Here is a 20984-nt window from a genome sequence, read left to right as displayed (position 1 = left end):
TATGCTTCTTTAATAAAACTCACCTTTATTTTTTTCCTAGAATCCGAAAATCAATTCATATATAGGGTGTTCCGTTAGAAAAAACACAACTTTTATGTGTATGATTCTTTTTTTTTGGGACACCCTGTATAATTCTATATATTTTTATAAAATACTTTCAGTTAACCTACATATGCTGCCAAAATTTCATTTCGATATAAACTATCGTTCTCCTTGGAGCTTCCGCGGCGTATGAGAGGCGCCACCCTGTATAATGTGGTTTCCATTTGAAACACATTACAGCCGAGATATACAGGGTGTCCCAGGCTGAGCTTGCATTAGAAGTTTCTAGAAAACTACAATATCTAGATCGGAGATTTTTTGCACATAATTGTTTCACAATGCGATCTATCGATTCAAAATATTTTCAATATGGCGGCACTTCCGGAAATACCGGTTGAGAGCAGCTTTCTAATTTTAAATGGGTACCCCAATTTTTTATTACATACTTAAATTCTTTGTAAAATTTTATGAATTTTGATATCACTCTATAGCTAACATAAACCGTTCTTGGTTAAAAACCAGAAAAATATGTGCTTTCAAACTTAATCTTAAATAACTTAAAATCGATTTATTTTAAGTATACGAACATGTATAATCAAAAATAACGAATTAAAAAACCTTTTCATTAGTGAAATAAAAATAGTGGGTTTCCATTTGAAAAAAATGATTTATGATATTTTCTTTATCTCGCGATTCCATGACAGCTACGGCCAATATTATATGACATTCAAACAATTTAATCTTTGTAATAGATAGCCACATGCAAAGGCCACATGTCTTCTCTTTATGCCACATTGGCAGTGGTAATTACATAGACAAACAAATAAAAAGAGACTGACAAATCTCATGGTAAAGAGTGGAACCGCGTTCCCGTAGAGCAACTCAGAATAACAATTTTGAAACCAATTAGCAGGACCATGGCAGGACGTACGTCTTTATTACTATCTTTCTTTATTATGTGTGCTTTATATGAAAAAGAAAGAGATAGGTATAAAACGTATCGTAAGACATTATCGCACATTCTGGCTGGCGGAAAATTTAAATTAGCCTTAATTAGTAGGTAGTATTCTTTCATTCTGAAACTGAAAATTTTCACTTAAACTGATTTATTCCCTATACCACGTAAAGGGAACGTGGTGTAGAGAATAAATCAGTTTAAGTGAAAATTTGCAGTTTCTTTCAGAACGAAAGAATACTACTATTATAAGGGAAATTATAAAAAAAAGCAACAATTGTACTGTTTTATAAACATATTTATTTATACATAAAAATAAATAAACTTTTTATAAAATAATAACAAAAAATAACAGTGTTTATTCCACCCACCTACCAATTTTAAATGCAGAAGAACTGACTGTTGCAGGAAACGATTGGCCAATTTTTTTAAAGGGCATTAAAAATCTCATTTTCGAAAAAACTGCCTAATTGCAATAACAAAGTGATTATCCAAGCAAAGAAGACTTTGCGGGAATCCTGATCCTGAACCATTTTCAAGTCCAGTTTTAATCCTAAAACAAAAGTAAAATAGGTATATTAATAAAGTTTCTGGTGGGTCTTGTGCAAAACAGGTCCCCACGAAATCGTGGTTTTTTTAATTTTTAATGTGGATCCCATAGTTAATGGAATGGTTTAAAAGAAAAAAATTGTTGGATGAACCACTTTTTCTACGAAAAAAAATAATTGAAAATTCCAAATTTTCACTACATTTCAATGCGAAAACTCCCTATTATAACTAGTAGTGGGAACTATCGAATAAATACTATCGAAACATTCGATAGTTGCAATTCATTCGAATAATTCGATAGCTAGTAAAAAACATTCGTTGAAAACTATTCGAATAAAAATTATCGAATAGATGCGTCATCTGCCTTGAAATATTGTATTCTAGTAATTCGGCAGCAAAAACCATTCATTTATAAAAATCATTCATTTATGAAATTCATTTATTCGTCAGGATCGATTATAATAAAATATTAACTGGATTTTAGTTGTCGCCCGGCGACGTAGGTTTCTTTCCGAGATACCCGACAGCGGTCGGTGGCAATGCTATGAAAGAAGCCGGCATCTTTGATTTTTTGCGGAGTCATAAAGATAAGGACAATTTTTTTTTATTGAGGTGCTAGTATTTACACAGAAAATACATTATGAAGGGCGCTGTTGCCATATATTGGTATTAGTTGATATTAGCAAAGAATACACAGGCCGACATGATTTTTGTAACACGAGTCAGTTGCAGAATTTCTTCATAAAAATATGCTTCTAATAACAGAAAAAATACTCCTGAAGCTCCTACACGTACCACTTTTCAGTTGCCTAATTACGCCTCTTTTTTGCAGGTAGTCAATTTTATAGATGTCAGGTATTAAGTCTAGGTAGATTCGTTTACATACAGGTAAATTTTATGATGGGATGATTGAAAGGGACGCATTTGTGCACTATAATATATTGTGAAAAAACATAAGAGAGTTCAGTTTTCAGTTGATTTTCGACGTGAGTTGTTCTATGCGTGTAGATAAATAGTACGAAAATGTCAAGTCAAACGCGCCGCAGTTGTAAAGTGTCTCCTGATCGATTTTGTTACATTTGTGGAGAATTTATGGTGCAATCACAAGCCAGACCATTTTCTGAAAAATGTGAAGAAAGCCTACTTCAAGTATTTTGGAGTTTTGGTTGGAGATCAAGACAAGCAGTGGGCTCCTCATGTGTGCTGCGTTACTTGTAGCGTGTCGCTTGTGCAGTGGATGAAAGGGAAGAGGAAAAAAATGCCATTTGCGGTTCCAATGGTATGGCGAGAACCAACTAACCATTTTGACGATTGCTATTTTTGCCTGACGAAAACTGAAGGTTTTCAAAAAACAAAAGCACAAGATCGAGTATCCCAATTTGCCGTCTGCCATACGACCTGTTCTTCATGGTGCAGATCTCCCAGTGCCGATCGCGCCCTTAGACTGGCAAGGTATTGTTTTGGAAGAGAAGGAAGATATTGAATCAAACAGCTCTGGAGACCAGTGTACTGATCTACCTTTACCCCAGAGGGCGGTTCCGACAAGCCACATTTGATTGTTCAAAGCGAGTTGAATGACTTAGTGCGTGACTTGGGGTTATCAAAGCAGCAGTCAGAACTTCTTGGATCCCGGCTTAAGGAATGGAATCTGTTAGCCAATGAAACAAAAATCACCACTTTTAGAAAAAGAAATGCTCCGTTCTCTGCATTCTACAGTATGGAGGATTCGTTGTGTGCATGTACTGATATCGATGGCTTAATGCAGGAACTTTCTATAGAACATTCTCCCTGTGAGTGGCGCTTATTCATAGATTCGTCGAAATATAGCCTAAAAGCTTAACGGAAATTTAAAACCCTATTGCATAACGGAAATTTAAAACCCTCTATACCAGTTGCCCATTCAGTGACAATGAAGGAAACTTATGAAAATATGCGCATGCTTTTAGATAGAATCAACTACAACAGGTATAAATGGCAGATATGTGGGGACTTGAAAGTTATAGGAATTTTAGTGGGGACTTCAGGAGGATTTACAAAATATTGCTGTTTTTCTTTGTTTGTGGGGACAGTCGTGCAGTAAATCATCATTATGTACAGAAAATTTGGCCAGAAAGAAGTGAATTTCAACCGGGTTCCCAAAATGTCAAGTATATCCTCTTGTAGACCCCAAAGACGTCCTCCTGCCTCCTCTTCATATCAAACTTGGCCTCATGAAAAACTTCGTGAAAGCTATGAATAAAGAAGGTGATGGATTTAAATACCTAAGGCAAGTCTTTCCCCAGTTGAGTGATGCCAAATTGAAGAGGGTATTTTTTATTGGACCACAAATCAGGAAATTGTTGGACGACACAAATTTCACAGACACGCTTACCAGGCAGGAACTCAGAGCATGGACCTCATTTGTTAGTGTAGTGAGGGGATTTTTGGGAAACAATAAGGATGCGACGCTACGAACAATTGGTTAATGAGCTTTTAGATGCTTATAAATCGCTTGGTGCCCGAATGTCTTTAAAAAATTCACTTTCTCCATTCTCATTTGTCATTTTTCCCTGAAAAATATGGGTGCTGTCAGTGATGAGCAAGGTGAGAGATTCCATCAAGACATAAGAACAATGGAAATTCGTTATCAAGGACGATGGGATCCAGCCATGATGGGTGATTACTGTTGGTTTTGAAGAGAGAAGACGCGGTCCCTCATAAAAGGAAAAAGTAAAAGTTTTTGTTTATGTTTTGATCTCGTTTCGATTGTTTTTGTACTTTTTTAGGTATAAGTAATGTTTGAGGAGTGTAAACTATAAAAATATAATCGGTATATAGGCTTAAGAAGTTCTTAAATCATGTTTTGAATAGCTATCTTAATATATTGAATATTGTAATATTGAATGATGTTTTATTAATGTAACAAAAAAACCTTACGTGTTACGACTTTTTTTTTGCCACTTTCGTGATTAGATAGGTTCATTCTACCACAATATCCTATTGAGCTTTGTGTTACATCGAAAAAATTTTTTTTTGTCGGCCTGTGATATTATTGTTTGTCTTTAGTTAGTTAGGGATAGTATGTCTATATATTTTGCATTTTTTTTATTAATATTCTGTTGTTACACTGCAATAATACTTGTTATTTTGGATGTAGGAAAATGATTTTTAATGTTTTTAAGCAAAGACTGGTTTAATAAAAATAATAATAACAGTAATAATTTGTTATACCTATTAACAACAAAATTTAAAATAATTTAATATAAACATTTTTTTTACGTAGTAGCAAAATATGAACAACAAATTAGATGTCAAAATTATTTATATTAGATCCTATTTAAAAATAATATAGTCTTTAAATTTTTTGGCAACGTTGGTTTATTAAATAATAATAATTACAGAACTAATTTGTTATATTAACAACAAACTTTAAAATCATGAAATATAAACATTTATTAATTTTCTAAGCATGCAGTGTAATGGAAGGAAAATATAAATAAAAAATTAGAAATTAGAAATCAAAATTATTTATATTAGGTACTTTATATTACTATTTAAAAATAATATTTACTTTTACTGGCATTTACTTTAAAAAATAAATGAAATATTTCTTCGCAAAAACCTACATGTAAGAGAAATTATATAAACAAAATACAAACATCGTTAACTTTTTTAAATTGGCACGCATAAAACTTTCAATTTAATTTTCTCACCCCATAGTTTGAGTTCGATAACCCCATTTACTTAACCACATTACTAAAATATGATTATTAAGTTCAACTAATTCATATTATTAAAACATCTAAAATACAAATATGTATTTTAAAAATTAATTTTTAAGTACATCTCATCTCTCTTTAAAAATTGCTACTTCTCAAAATTTCACATTAGAAAAAAATAGACCATATATACCATATAAAATAAAATAATTGAAAGATCGGGCTACGGAAAATCACACAAATTTTCGGAATAATGTTGACACCTGCACACGCACACAATCGTCAATTAAAAAAAACTACTATTTTAGTATTTTAAATATTTTAATAAACGCAAAAATATAGCACAGTATTTATAAGGTGAAGTTATAAAATTTGAAGAACTTATAATGCACTGACGCACACAAAAATCAAACGAATACTAAATTTCATTTATCAAAAGCATTCGATAGTCGTGGCTCAACGATAACCATTTAGTTGCACGGCGAGGTTGTCACATATTTTTTAATATACAAATGAATGAATGATTTTATTCGAATAAAACCATTCGATAGTTGAAATCATTCATTCGGTAACCATTCGATAGTCTAATTCATTCGATAGTTCCCATCGCTAATTATAACCTTCATAAAGACAGTAAAATACGAGGTTATGCACAGTGTTGCCATACTCACCCTGTGTAAAATCGACGAAAACGTTCTACTTTATATTCATTTTTTTTACATTTAGTACGCACTTTAAGAACACGAAAAATTAAAAATATAATAAACGAGGCAAAACAAAAACACTATAAAAATAAATTGACAATAAAATCATTACACAGTATTTAGCACAATTGTTTAAAAATATATTTTTCCCGGATTTGTTCAGTAAGATTCCGAAATGGATGTGATCTGCGTACTTCCAAACACTCCCCACCAACCTAACCTAACCAATGCATTAACACCCCCAAATAACCAGGCTAACCAATGCATTAACACCCTCCAAATAACCAGACTAACCAATGCATTACCACCCTCCAAATAACCAGAATATCTAACCTAACCTAACCTAACCAATGCATTAACACCCCCAAATAACCAGGCTAACCAATGCATTAACACCCTCCAAATCACCAGGCTAACCAATGCATTAACACCCTCCAAATAATCAGGCTAACCAATGCATTACCACCCTCCAAATAACCAGCCTATCTAACCTAACCTAACCAATGCATTAACACCCCCAAATAACCAGGCTAACCAATGCATTAACACCCTCCAAATAACCATGCTAACCAATGCATTACCACCCTCCAAATAACCAGGCTAACCAATGCATTAACACCCCCAAATAACCAGGCTAACCAATGCATTAACACCCTCCAAATAACCAGGCTAACCAATGCATTACCACCCTCCAAATAACCAGGCTAACCATTGCATTAACACCCTCCAAATAACCAGGCTAACCAATGCATTACCACCTTCCAAATAACCAGGCTAACCTAATTGAGCCTAATGACAAAACTTCATTGATTACGCGTCGAAAAACAGTATATATTAAAAAAACTTATATTTTCGTAGAACCTGAAAAATCCGCAAATTTTATTTCAGAAATTGCTTTAAAATAATCCACACTAACGAATAAGCTACTAGACAGTTCAATTTTTGTTGCACTAAAGTGATAACTTACCGTTTTAAGTCCCTCCACATAAAGTAATTTTATTGACAACGTCGCAAATTCTATGCGAAGGCCATAGATGACATACCGATGATCGATTAACTGTCAATCGAAAAGTCATAAAATTGCTAGCTTGAGCTGATGTAAATAAATATATTTTCTTAATTTTTATGCTTTTAAAGATTCGTTACATTTTGTGCTTAAATTAGATCATTCCACGTCTATATAAGGTAATAAAGTACTAATATGTGATGTTTTTACTGAATCCGCGTAGAAAATTTAACATATTTACTGTCCGTCGCCTGTACCTAAAATACGTTTTTTTGCCGCTTTTTAAAGATAAAACACATTCATCCAACAATTTTTATGCTTAAAAATATTCAGTTTAAGATAATCTTGCAAAAAAATCCCAAAAAAGTGTTAAATGCGTGGGGACCTATTGTGCACCAGAGCCGTTTCGGGTTACTATAAACCAGCTATAAACTACCTACCCAAAAAATGAAAAAAATTAATTGTATTAATTTGTTATGTTAAGAGAGGTTCGAAATATTTTTGACCATACTACTTCTACTTTTTTCTTAATAAGATGATAAATATAACTACTTACTTTTATTTTACCGGGTGTCTTTAACATATCTATCAGAGAAAGGGGGCACCAATACATATAAAAAATAGATGATACTGTGTCCTGCAGCAAATAAAATAACACATAGTACAACCGAAAATTATAAGTAACAAAATATAAATACCTATATGGAATAAAGGAATTTGTTCCCTATCGATATTCATAAGTCAATAAAATGGAGAGTTTAGAATAAAAGGTAAATCACCAAAAGAAAAATTAACAAACATGACGAATTGTCATGATGTTATCTTGGTTGTCATGATGACGAAAACGAAAGGCGATTGTTCTAATTTCTATTTAGAAATTACGTTTTATATGGTTGCTTCTTTCTCTCTTGTTATATTAGAATGAGATAGTGGGCCCAATAGACGCAATGCGCAGATCAAGATCAATTTTGCGTTCTGAGTTGCGCTACGGGAACGTTGTCCCTCTCTTTGCCATTTAATTTGCCAGTCTCTTTTTATTTGTTTGTCTATGTATAATTACTAAATTTGACGTTTGAGTTATACAATTTTTTTTTGACAGGCAGTTTTTTTCCTCCAAAAGAAAAATAAGAAAGTTGCTGTCAACTTCCGGTATTTCCGGAAGTGCCGCCATATTGAAAATATTTTTGTCGATATACTCTTTTTTTCTCAGGTAAGATTTCGACAGACGATGACAGAAAAAAGCAGATGACGTCCCATACCAATCTATTTATTTTACTAAAAAAAGTTTCTAATATTTTTTAAGTTTACTATGGATGGGTTTATATCTTTGAATAAGAAGACTAAGGAAGGAGCATAATGCTATCCATGTATTCATGCATGGTGGGCGGAAAAAGCGCCATAAAAGCACTCTAGGGTGGGGATCCTTGACAGTTCTGTTTGACGATTCATTTGACACATTTTGATGATATAACATATTAAAAAGCAACGTAATAAAATAAACAAAATGATTTAAATGTCAACCTCACTTCTTTAATATTGACAGTTCGAGACTGTCTTTTCTGCTTGTCACTTTGCCTGTGCCAATGAAAATTTGGGTGCGAGAAGTTTACTTTTCGCACTCAAATCGACATTAAATTTGCTCAAAACTAGTGTGGTAATTGTGAAGTGGGCAATTAGCGTCTTTTCAACTCCAAAAAAAAGCAAAATAAAAACACTAAATCACCACAATACACCAAAACACGTTTACTTTTACACTGGACGCGCGTTTCGCTAACCATGTTAGCATCATCAGCAGATGATTATAAACTGAGTTGCTCTGTCAGTCTGCTGATGATGCTGACATGGTTAGCGAAACGCGCGTCCAGTGTAAAAGTAAAATTGTTTTGGAGTATTGTGGTGATTTAGTGTTTTTATTTTGCTGTGTAACACCAAAGGTTCCAACCCTTAACTGTAATCCAAAAGAAAGCAAAAAGATACTACTTTCCCCGCATGAGTAGTAAAAAAGTTATACCAATAACGGTGACATTTGGCAACTTATTACATTATTGGTTATAATAAACAACAAAACTTGACTAAAAACCATCTAAAAACCCTAAAATTTGTTTTTTAGTGAATGTTCTATCCAAAAATAGAAAAGTTTTAGTCTGTCAAAAATGGGATAAAATAATCTATATAAGACAATCTTTCATAATAAATAAGATTTGGCGGTAACAGTGTAAATAGTAAAAAAAGGATTTTTTTGCAACAAGTAACTAAAATCAATTTTCTTGGGATGAATTGTTTTGCATCCCCAGATGAGGCGTATCTAGATTCTAAAACAGAACCGTTACAAAAAAAAACCCTTAAATATCTCATTTACGGGCTCAAATGAACTAGTAAAATTCTTATTTCTGTAGGGTAGATATGCTAAAATTCTACTTATTTTTTATTTTTTTTTTAGTTTTTGTTTGTAATCAATTTTAACTTCTTCCCATTTGCAAAATTTGAAGATATTAGTGGTAATTAAAATTAAATGATTTATTAAAAATAGTTTGTGTGGGTTACATACAGGGTTCGGAAAACTACATGTTACTTTTAAAAACTACATAAACTACATTACTTGTAGTTAATGTGGTTTATGTAGAGGTTGTAGTTTATGTAACCTATGTATGTAATTTTCAAATGTCAAAGGTTTGAGGTGAGGTTATAATAAGTTGGAGCTTTAAAAACACATAATGTATTTAAGAAAACAGGAGAAATATGGCTTCAAATATAATATTTACATCATATTATCTCTATTACACCTCATACAAAGGAAAATTATTCATAATATAAATACATAGTTTATTAACGTAGTTTTCATGTAGTTAATGAACGGGAAAAGACGTAGTTTTTGAAGAAAAACTACACGTAGTTAATCAGGTAAATTACGTCTTAATTAACTACTTCCGAACCCCTGGTTACATGTTTCTTCCTTACTACCTAACCAAATCACAATCGCTATAATTTTGCTTTTTATTTTAAGAACCAAATGTTTTTGTTCTTTATATTCATTAAAATATTCGACAAAATAAACCAATCTTTTGGACTTAGTTGGAAATTTCTTTGGATGGCATAATTAGGAAAAGTCTGTCTACCCCGAGAGGTGTCTCACTATTGGAATTACATGTACATTTTCTTGGCAGTCGCTGGCAGTCTTATGGCAGTCGCCTATAATAATTACATGGCAGTCATAGGCAGTCTTCTCATAGTCACTGGCAGTCGCTTAGAAGTGGAAGGATATTTTGGCAGTACGTGTACATTTTTTACCCAAGTGAGACACCCCTCGGTCTACCCCATAATTTGTTCTGTAAAATCCAATTTTTGTTCTGTAAAAAGGTTTTTTTTCTGTTTCACGGGAAATAACTACAACTTTTGATTCTTAAATGGCACCCTCGGTATTTTTTTGCTTTATTCGATAGAAAATGACACTCTACATAGAATGACATATATATCAACTTTTGACATTTTTATTTAAAAAATCGTATTATAAAGTTCAATCTAGAGTAAGCCACTTTTTATTAACACCCGGTATGTTAAAATACCAAAAATATATTATTAAAAATAACATTATTAATTTACAACTATTGAAATAAAATTTAAGGCTTTTGAAACGTTTTAGAATCGGCCTGAGATTTTCTTAAGCACACGTATATTATTAATTAATAGATTTCTGGGTATTTCCCCACTAGGCACTGTGAGAAAATCTGCAAAATAAAATAGTTATTAAAAAAAAATAGATTATTTTCCTGTTTAGATTATATTTATATTATTATTATTCTTTTTCTGATATTTATTATTTATATTTATATTTTGATATAAAATCTAAAGGTATAGATATTATTTTTAATTAATTAGATTTTTATTTATGTAAAAAAAGTTAATTTATGTATATACATATTTATATATTTAAAACCCGTAATTAGTTCCTTAAATTTTATATAAACCTCTTTATTAGTTTCATAATTTTTAAAAAATAGAAAAAATCTAGTACTGAACACGTTTGCAAACTTCTCTTAAAACACAAAGTATATATATTTTCCAACTTAATAAATAGAAATTATAAATATGTGTCACCTAAATGTTTTGCCATATTTTTCCTTACTTAATGTACAAAAAATATGTAGTTTGGGTTGACTTGAAATCGATTAATTATAAGAACTGATAGGATTATCCGAATTTAAAATCCAACGTTCGCATATACCTGGATTTTTATATGGAAACCTAAACATTTTTAAATTAGGATGTCCCTCCTTGATAGTCTGTAATCTGCAATCGTAATATTGACATACATTGCCCGACATATTTTAAAACACAAAAACTTAAATCAAAATATAATAATTCAAAATAATAAAGCCAAATCCACAATTGAAAATATAAAAATGAGCACACCACGAAGCCTTTACAACGAGGTGCGAGGGAATACGGAAGGCTTTAATGATCGCCGTCGGGCCGCCGCATGTACCGGTAGCATTTGGCGTACGATTTGGCAACATATACAAGGAAGGAATCGCTTTTTAACGTTGCGACGCCTCGATGGATCCCGGCTCAAAAAGCCGGGATCCTTTTTGGTTCCAAAAAATTTTACATTGGATGGGTTTTCATTGTGTTAACTATAATATTCTTTGTCATACATAAGAAATCATTTTGCATTTCTAAAGACATAACTTTTGAATTTCTCTCAACTGAGTTGTCATGATTAAAGTGGGGTTGCAACTTGTCATATTTATTTTGAAAATGGGAGAAATTTCCAAAAGTTCAGTTCGATCGAGATTACTGGTAAGGATTCGAGGGCCCCCTGAGCTTGAAAAAGGCCCCCTGAGCCAAATCAAACCTAGGTAGCTACGCCACTGGCGCAAAATTATGGGAGATGTCGTGGCACAAAACCTGGCCGAGATGTAGCTGGCGCTATACCGTCAGCCTATCCAAAATTCGAAATTTAGTTCAGCTTTGCGCCACTGCGCGCTGATACTGGCTTACAGCCGAGCGGATAAAGAATACTATACCGTAGTTCTGCTTTCCGTGGACAGAGGGAGTGGTTGCCGGAGACAGTGTAGCCAGAATTACTTATTAATCTGTAGATTTACGGATTTTGGGTACAGTACGTTAATAATACGGATTTTCTATCATTAAACAATTTAATATAGTGTTATATGATTAAACAAAGAACGGCGTCAGAGTTGATTTGGAAATGAAGATCGCTGTTATTTTATATGATAAATATTATGCTAAATGTCAATAATTCGTCATTTTCAAGCCAACTAAACGACTTTTTTCGATTATTCAGTACCTATATTTTTTTTTTGTTGTTTATTCTATGTTTAACACGAATTAGTTTTCAATATATAAACGCGGATTTTTCATACAAAGATATTTTCGTCAAACGTATTACAAATATTACATATTTTAATATGGCAACACTGTCGCTTTCAGATCCACACCGTCTTCGATATGCCTTCGCATGCAGAATTAGAGAAAATAAGTGTTTTATGCATTGCCTGCAGAACGATTGGCATCTCCACCGTACAGCACTTGAGACGTAAGGGGAAATCAAATCAGCCTTGTCACGAACTCGCCCATTGCGTATCTTCCCAATTCTTTCAATCAACGATATTAGTGAAGATGTCGTACGGAAAACCGTATTTTGATTAGGGATATTAATTAGATACTTTTTTCCTCAATGTGTAGTAGACCCATACAGCCACGGTACGTACTATGTACGTACCATAGTACGTACCTGGTACGTAATGTTGGGACGAACGTCAGGTTCCTGGTACGTACAAGTACGTACAGGTACGTACTATGAACGTACATTTTCCAACGCTATGGACGTCCCTGGGATGTGGTAAAGTACGTACTATGTACGTCGCATGTACGTACATTCCAGGTACGTACATTTTATGTTTTGTTCCGGACCAAAACTGGATGTAAAATGATCGAAAGTACCTACAATGTACGTACTATGGACGTACATTTTTCAACGACGTATACGACCTAGGAATTTAATTAGAAATAATTCAATGGAAGTCAGCTTAAAATATTTATTAACATAAAAACTCAGGTACAGGACAGTCTGGCTTCGGTCCGGCAACTACACCCTTAGCGCACTCTGACTTTTATTGGATGTTGATAGATATTTTATTTTTTTATTCTCGAACTGCTTCTAACTAAAAAATGCAAAAAGAAAACTAAGTATTCAAATATCTAATTCTTGCCTCTGTTTTGAAAAAATTGAATGAGCCGATGCTCAATCATTCGAGTTTGTGACTGTGCTAGGTGAAATAGTCACATTATATTATTACACTTTAACTTACCTGGAAATAACGAGCAACGAAGGCAACGACAAAAGAAAACAAGGTGGAAGCCAAACAACCTACGGCACTACCTTAGGCACTACGGCCACCATGACACACAACACAATCGAAAACTGGATCGGAGTAGGTGCGCACTCAGTGTATTGTTGTTTTTATTTTTTACGTTGATTAATAAAAGATGGAACTACACTGAGTGCGCACGTGCGCTCTAGCTCTGCCAATCGAAAACGCCATTAGAAACCGCCCGACTTCCGATTCCGACAAGGCTCGAATGCGAACAAATAACTTAGCGGGAAATATAGGACTGCATATTCCGTTGGTTAGGTTGATTGCATAATATATTGCATTTTTAACCCATCAGATTTCTTCAAAGGCTGTCATGCATTATGGTCATTGGATAATTTAGGAAATCATTTTTTATAGCGGTCGGGTTAAATTTATTACTAAAAGAATTAGAGGTAGGTTAGGGTGACTTGAATTAACGTTAGCCTAGAAAAGATCCACTGATCCAGTCCATTCATTATTATTGGGTATATCTGACCAAAATAATCCAGTCATGATATTAAAATTAAATAACCTTTTGTAATGCGTTTTCAAAAATTTTCAAGATACGTACGTCCGTAGTACGTACTCGCATGTACGTCCGTAGTGAAGTCCTACAATGTACGTAAATAGTACGTACATGGGGCACTTACCATGTATATGTATACTTTTGTACGTACATAGTACGTCCCTAATTGGTCCCGGGACGTACCGACGTAAAATGGACATAAAATGTACGTCCCTGGGACGAAGTGTGCTGTATGGGGAGATGGGCAAAGATTGAACGAGTCGTTCATTTGAACGAGTATTAAAAATGAATCGTGTGATTCGATTCATTGCTTAGAATACGGTCCGTTAAATTGAATCGTAGCCAGTACGCAGGGGCGGATACAGGAATTTATTTTAGGGGGGCCCAAAATGAAAAGCAATGTAGAATATGCTTTTTAGGGCGCCATTTTTAACCCAAAAGCCTAATATTTTACATAATTCATAGACTTTAGGGGGGGGGGGGCACGGGCCCTCTCCCCTGTATCCGCCACTGCCAGCACGGATCCATAAGATCGGAACAATGAGCCGTAAAAGAATCGTGAGAATTCGAATCGAACTCAAAATCAAAAAAAAAATTCAAAAAAATTGAAATTCAAATTGAAATTTCAAAAAATCGACTGAAATCTGACTTGAATGTTTTTGTGCCAAAAATTGAACAGAAACTGTTTTATCATGATTTTTTCGCAGAAAAAATTAATATTTTAATAATTTAAAAAAATTAAAATTTCCCAATTTATTATTTCAATCAAATAACTATCTACACAGATGTTTTTTTGTCAATAATGACATGTATTGACTATTTTCATTCTAATACAAACGGTTGCTTGTAGCGATTTTTACCAGGAGACATTTTATACGTAAAAAGCCACGGAAATTTATATTAATAATAATTAATAATAAATAATAAGATTATTAAATCAAATTTCTCATGTCAAAAAATTTCCAAACACCAATTTTCATCCAAATATTGACCTTACTTCAGAAATTATTTGGAAAAAATCGAAATAAAAATGAAACTTATACACCCTGTATCTCTGAAATTAAGCATTTTAGGACATACGAACATTTTTACTTATTCTTATTATTATCTGCAGAATATGCTGCCGAAGTTTCCGGAATAACAGTTCGGACCACACAAGACAAAGAATCCAATAAAAATATTTTCCAATGCAGTTATTTTATTTTACCGTCACGCAATAAATCAAAACAAAATTCAGGAATAAAGATTTAAATCACAAATCATTTTGAGAAAATTACTTAAATTTTTCAGTCTTAAGTCACCTTCCGGAAAATGACTTAAAATCAAATGACTTAAGTCATTAAAATGATTTAGATTAAAAAAAGACTTAAGTTTTCTGTACACTTGCAGCTCCGAATGTAGTCATATTATCCATATATTATGTTTTTAGTTGAAATTTTAAAAAAGTTTTTGGGTCGAAATATACCACTCCTAAAAATATTTGCACTTATTTAAGACTCACCCTGTATATAAGTATAAAAAGTTTGTTCCAATATAATTGCCATTTTGACAAATCTACGTACCAAATATCAAGTTGGTCATACACTTTACTCCTAGATCTTCAGCGGTAGTTCCCACAGTCACCTTCATAGTGATTGGATCGTAGTATATATAGGATGGAGTTAATCTCTCTCCATACTCATTTGGAATTATTTCTACATTTTTATTTCGGTAAATAGCAGCAGCTGAATGCGATGTGCCTAAATCAATCCCAATAACTGGTGCTTGTACCATCTATTAAAATTACATAATTTATTAGTTCACTGACATCACTACACGGTGTGTTACGTTAGAGTTAAGTCGGGACCCCATTACGCCACACGCCACCCCACGTCATGAAGATCTGTGCGTATGTTTTTCCATTTCTGTTCTAATACATAAAATCCTTAAGTGACTGACTCACTGATAAATAACGATCCTGCTCAAACCACTCAACGTAAGAAGCTCAATTTTGGCATACAGGTTGATTCTAGGGTGTAGAGGTTCGATAAGAAGGGATTTTTCGAAATTCCAGTTCCAAGGGGGTGAAATCACCCCTCAAATATTACAATATTTTTTAATTAAAAAACGGTCGTTTCCGAAAAAACGCTGAAACACGTATATTTTATTTTGTTTTTTTACATATTTTAAGATTTTTTAAAAAGGTGTACAGGGTGTTTCGAAAAATCTGGTCATTGATTAATCACGATCGTGCTTAAAGCGCTTGACGTAAAAAACTGATTTTTGGAAAACGGATTGACTTTAGGGTGTAGAGGTTCCATGGGAAGGAATTTTTCGAAATTCGAATTCTAAGGGGGTGAAACCACCCCTCAAATATTAGAATACCTATTTTTTATTTAAAAGCCGGTGAGTTTTTCGGAAAAACTTGTTTGTTGTTTTACATATTTTAAGATTTTTTATAAATTTATACAGGGTGTTTCATAAAATATGACCATTGAGTGAGTAATCACGATTCTGCTTAAACTGCTTGACGTTTAAAGCTGATTTTTGGCAAACGGATTGACTGTGGGGTGTAGAGTTTCGCTAAGGAGGGGTTTCTCGGGATGTCGCGGTAACAGCCAAATGGTTGACAAACATACCGCGGAAAAATTTTGTGCCGAATATGTATCATAAAGTGTGTGAACGCCATTTCCCAAAAGGTAGTATAATTCGAAAAATCTCCCAACGGGGTCCTAAAACAGGTAAGCTTCTTGAAGTAAGTTTGCAAAGACCTCACCTGAAGGAAAATGCCGTTCCTACTATTTTTTCAAATTGCCCGATATAGTAAATATTGTTTTATATTCTTAAGTACCTAATATTTAAAAAGATCGTACAAGATTTTGAAGACAGTTTTCTCCAAGTGTTTAATAAAAATACATTCTTTTCTAATTAAGTTTTGCAATATTTAATTCAACAACTTATTAATTTCTTTAAATGGATGTGGTGAACATTCTCCAGAAGTAATTGCAAAACTTATTCTTAGTCGCATATCAAATACCCTTATAAAGAATTACTCCGGTAAAAAAAACAATACTTTAGAAAAGAGGAGGCAAAGAAAATTAAACACCCTTGTGAAATAGAATCTATATACCTAATTAGACACACTTACCTATTTTGACAAATCTACCTACCTTTGACGACCGGAAAACCGCGCCTAATTTGCGACAATGAATAGAAAAAAGTATTTGGTTTGGTTAGTTTAGTTGGTTTAGTTACTTATTTTTGTTCTTTAACGACAGATGGGTGAAATTTTACTCTGCACTGTCAATACGAGTAGTGTGATAAATCATGTTTTCTACACCCTTTAGAAGATTAAAATGTTAATAGAAATGTAATTTAATTTTTAATAAATTCTTTTAAAATTGGTTAAAAATAATTTTTATTGTCAGGTCAATGCTTATATTGACTTTAAAAATAGCTTATTATAAGTCCAATTTTTGGAATAATCCCAAACAATAGTAACTATATAATTTATTAAATATTGTTCTCAACTACGAGTATTGCTTAATAATAGTTCGTAGGCATAACAAAAACTATTTACATACATCTAGAAAATAAACGGAAAACTTTAATAATGTTCAATCATAGTCAACTACTATTTTGTAAAAGTATGTATGTAAAATTATCCTTTATTACAATTTTTTTATAAATATTTCAAATCTGTACGTTAATTAGACTAACATCTATAAGGATTTTTTATTTAGAATTATGTTTAAAATATAGTAATTTCCTTTTTAATGCCTATATAATGATTAGAACGCTTGTATATATATTCCCACTAGTGATGACGTCACGCCGAAGCACTTTGTCTTTATCTTTTAGGAGTTATTGGCCAAACTCGACTCCGACATTTATCGCTAATAGCAATTAAAACAAAAACCGCATCAAGCCTGGATTTAAACGAAGTCATGGATACTTTTGCGAAATCTAAAGCTAGGAAAAAATTGTAAATATAATTGTTATTTAGTCAGTTGGTAGGCCCGACCTTTATATAATAAACCCTTGAATCCTCTCTATTTCGTTTTATTAGCCAAAGCTACACCAAGTATTAATGGAAATTTATGTTGTTACTGTTTAATATTTTTATTACCTGCCCTGCAGTGCACAAAAAAGAGCTTAAGTAGCTTAGCATTTTTAAAGTATTTGTATATTTCATATTTTTATTTGATAAAACCTAATCAGTTTACATAGCAGCCATTTTTTAATTTGCCCCAGGGCCCTTTGTTTCCTAGCTACGCCACTGGGTTGCGCATCTTCTTATTTCTTCAATCAACGCTAATATGCTCTTTATCATTTTCAGATGCCAAACGGATTATTGGTCGAAAATTTGACGACGTATACGTCCAAGAATTGAAAAACCGAAGCGAATACAAGTTCAGTATTGTCCGAGGTAAAGACGATAAAGCAGAATACGAGATAAAACAGGGCGATTTGATGGTGCGCAAATCGCCGGAACAGGTCAGTTCCGAAATACTCAAGTATCTTCGCAAATCAGCTTACGAGTACCTTGGAGCTGAAGTAACCGAAGCCGTTATCTCCATTCCAGCTTATTTCAGTAACGCTCAACGGGCAGCGACCAAAGCAGCAGCGGAATTGGCTGGACTGAGTGTGCTGAAGCTGGTCAGTGAACCTGTGGCAGGAGCCATATACTACACCAAAAAGAAGCGAATTAATAAAGGGACGTTTTTGGTGTTTGATATGGGAGGCGGAACTTTGGACGTATCCATTATAAAACTGAGGAAAACAATATTCGGTAAGGAAATATTTCAAGTGCTGAGCGTGGAAGGAGACACGTTTTTAGGCGGTAGAGACTACGATAACATATTAATAGATTATTTTACAACTAAAATAGCTGAGCAATTTAATGAAAGTTATGTAACCCCTAGGCTTATAAAGCGGTTACAAGAAACATGTGTTGCTCTCAAAAAGATATTATCTACAACAAAAAAACATGAAGTGACTTTATTGAGTATTCACAATGAGAATGACGACTTTACTGTATCCTTAACGCGAGATGAATTTAATCTGCTAACAGACAAATTAAGTAGTAGAGCTTTAAAATTAGTTGAAAAGTGTCTGACTGGAGTGGGACTGTCAAAGAGTGATATAAACTGGACTATTCTTGTCGGAGGAATGTCTAGAACTCCGATCATACGTGAGGAACTTTATGTTTTCTTTGACCAGAAAGAGCTCAAAACTGACTTGAATCCGGACGAAGCTGTCGCACTGGGTGCTGCGATACAAGCTTCGGCCTTGAAATATAAATCTAAAGAACTCGAGAGGTATATCGTTGCTGAGGTAACGCCTTTATCTCTAGGGATTGCAGTTTCACTTGGTTTAATGAACGTCGCAATTAAGAAGAATTCCCCTTTACCTGCAAAGGGACATTTAGAATTAGCGACATCACGAAATGACCAAAATAATGGCAAATTTAAAATTTTTGAAGGCGAAAGAAAGAATTGTGCTTTTAATAACCTTTTGGGAGAATTCACCATAAATAATTTACCCAAAGCAAAAGCTGGAGACGTACTATTTGAAGTAAATTTCCTTCTCAATGACGATGGAATTTTAGAAGTGGAAGCCCACGAAACGAGTACCAGACAAAGGAACAAATTAGTAGTTACGATGGAAAACTATAGCTTGTGCCAAAAGAAAATTTCCGCTATGATTGAAGATGCGGAAAAAAACCGCAAAGATGATGATTTATTTGAAAAATATATCAATACTTATGAAGGAATTTTGGACGTATATAACGCTGTACTTTATGGTATACATAATATATCTTCCGAAACAGATCGCAGTTATGTTAAGAAGAAATGTGAAGAATTAAAAATCACCTTAGATAAGTCTGATTCTAAGGGAATAGATAAATTAGTACATGTTTATGGATGTTTTCGGTCGGCTATCGAAGGGATAATTCGACAGGTAATTGAACTAAAATGGCCAGAATTTTCTTAATTTAAGCATTATATATACCGAGTGTTCCTCAGAAGTGGCTCACTCCTACAACTTTTTTATTTGGGCATTATTTTTCAGATAAATAAACGAGATTTGGTATGTTAGTATATGACGTAAATCAGGATTGATTGTCGTATTCAATTGTTTTCGGTCACTTTCTGTTTCACTCGAAATAACTACAACTTTTGATGTTTAAATTACACCCTCGATATTTTTTTACTGTATTCTTTGAATAAAAAGATTAAAGAAGGAATATAATGCTATCCATGTATTTATGCATGGTGGGCGGAAAAAGGGCCCTAGGGAGGGATTGACAGTTGTGTTTGACGATTCATTTGACACATTTGAATTTGATTTGAAATTTTGTGCATTTGTCAGTCTTTACCGAGCTTATTTTATGTAATTTATTATTTATTCTACTACTAATAGTTGTATAAAGGTAGTAAATCTAGATGGAAATTGTGACAGAACTTAAATTAACAGTGACACTATCGCGATTTATCGAAAAAGACTCTAAAATAGTTGGCTGCGTAGCGTGCGGTAGATCTCGGTCAAAAATCGAGTGAAATAATGGAACAACTTTTCGCTAGTAAGTGACTATAATATAATATACTGTATGATCGAAAAAAAAACGGCGTCAGCGATGACTATGAAATGAAGATCGCTGTCATTTTATATGTAAATTTATATGGGAACTTAAAACGACACTTTTTTCAATCAAATTCACACGCACGCCGTTTTTTTCGATCATACGGTACATACGTGTAGTATACCGATCATTTATGAAATTCACTTAAATTAAATATTTTTTCTTGCATTTTTGCTTTTATTTACTACTTGTCAAATATTAGATGTCAAAGAATTTAGATACGTCAATTTGACTTACCTGCTTCAGTAGCGTATCGGATGTTTATGTTAATAAATAATTATTAAAACTTATCTATTTGTATTAGACTGACGATCAGGTCGCAACGACTTGGCCGTCGGCTGGCCGGAGGCATTGAGTTTTTAGCTGCGGCCAGATGAACGACCAGTGTCAACAGAGTTGTCAGATCTAACAACGATTTTTTACGTTTTTACCAATTAGAAAATATTGTTTCAGAAATGTTAAAATATCCGAGTTAACTAAAAAGCGAAGTTGCTATTCACAA

The 20984-nt window shown here is 33.3% G+C and overlaps 1 protein-coding gene across 1 annotated transcript; it reads left to right on the top strand.

Annotated features, from left to right (window-relative positions):
- Positions 1-4104: 4104 nt before the first annotated feature.
- Positions 4105-19892, top strand: LOC115891184 (heat shock 70 kDa protein cognate 4-like). The gene is made up of 2 exons (XM_030911588.1): positions 4105-4129; positions 18176-19892. Exons 1-2 carry the CDS (start codon positions 4105-4107, stop codon positions 19831-19833), a joined length of 1683 nt encoding a protein of 560 aa, XP_030767448.1. The 3' UTR covers positions 19834-19892.
- Positions 19893-20984: the final 1092 nt, after the last annotated feature.

Source organism: Sitophilus oryzae, unplaced genomic scaffold, assembly GCF_002938485.1.
Source record: "Sitophilus oryzae breed Bouriz unplaced genomic scaffold, Soryzae_2.0 scaffold_979_pilon_pilon, whole genome shotgun sequence".
In the NCBI taxonomy this organism is placed as follows: Eukaryota; Metazoa; Arthropoda; class Insecta; order Coleoptera; family Curculionidae; genus Sitophilus; species Sitophilus oryzae.
Note: the sequence above shows the minus strand (reverse complement) of the source record. Positions and strands in the feature narration are given on the sequence as shown.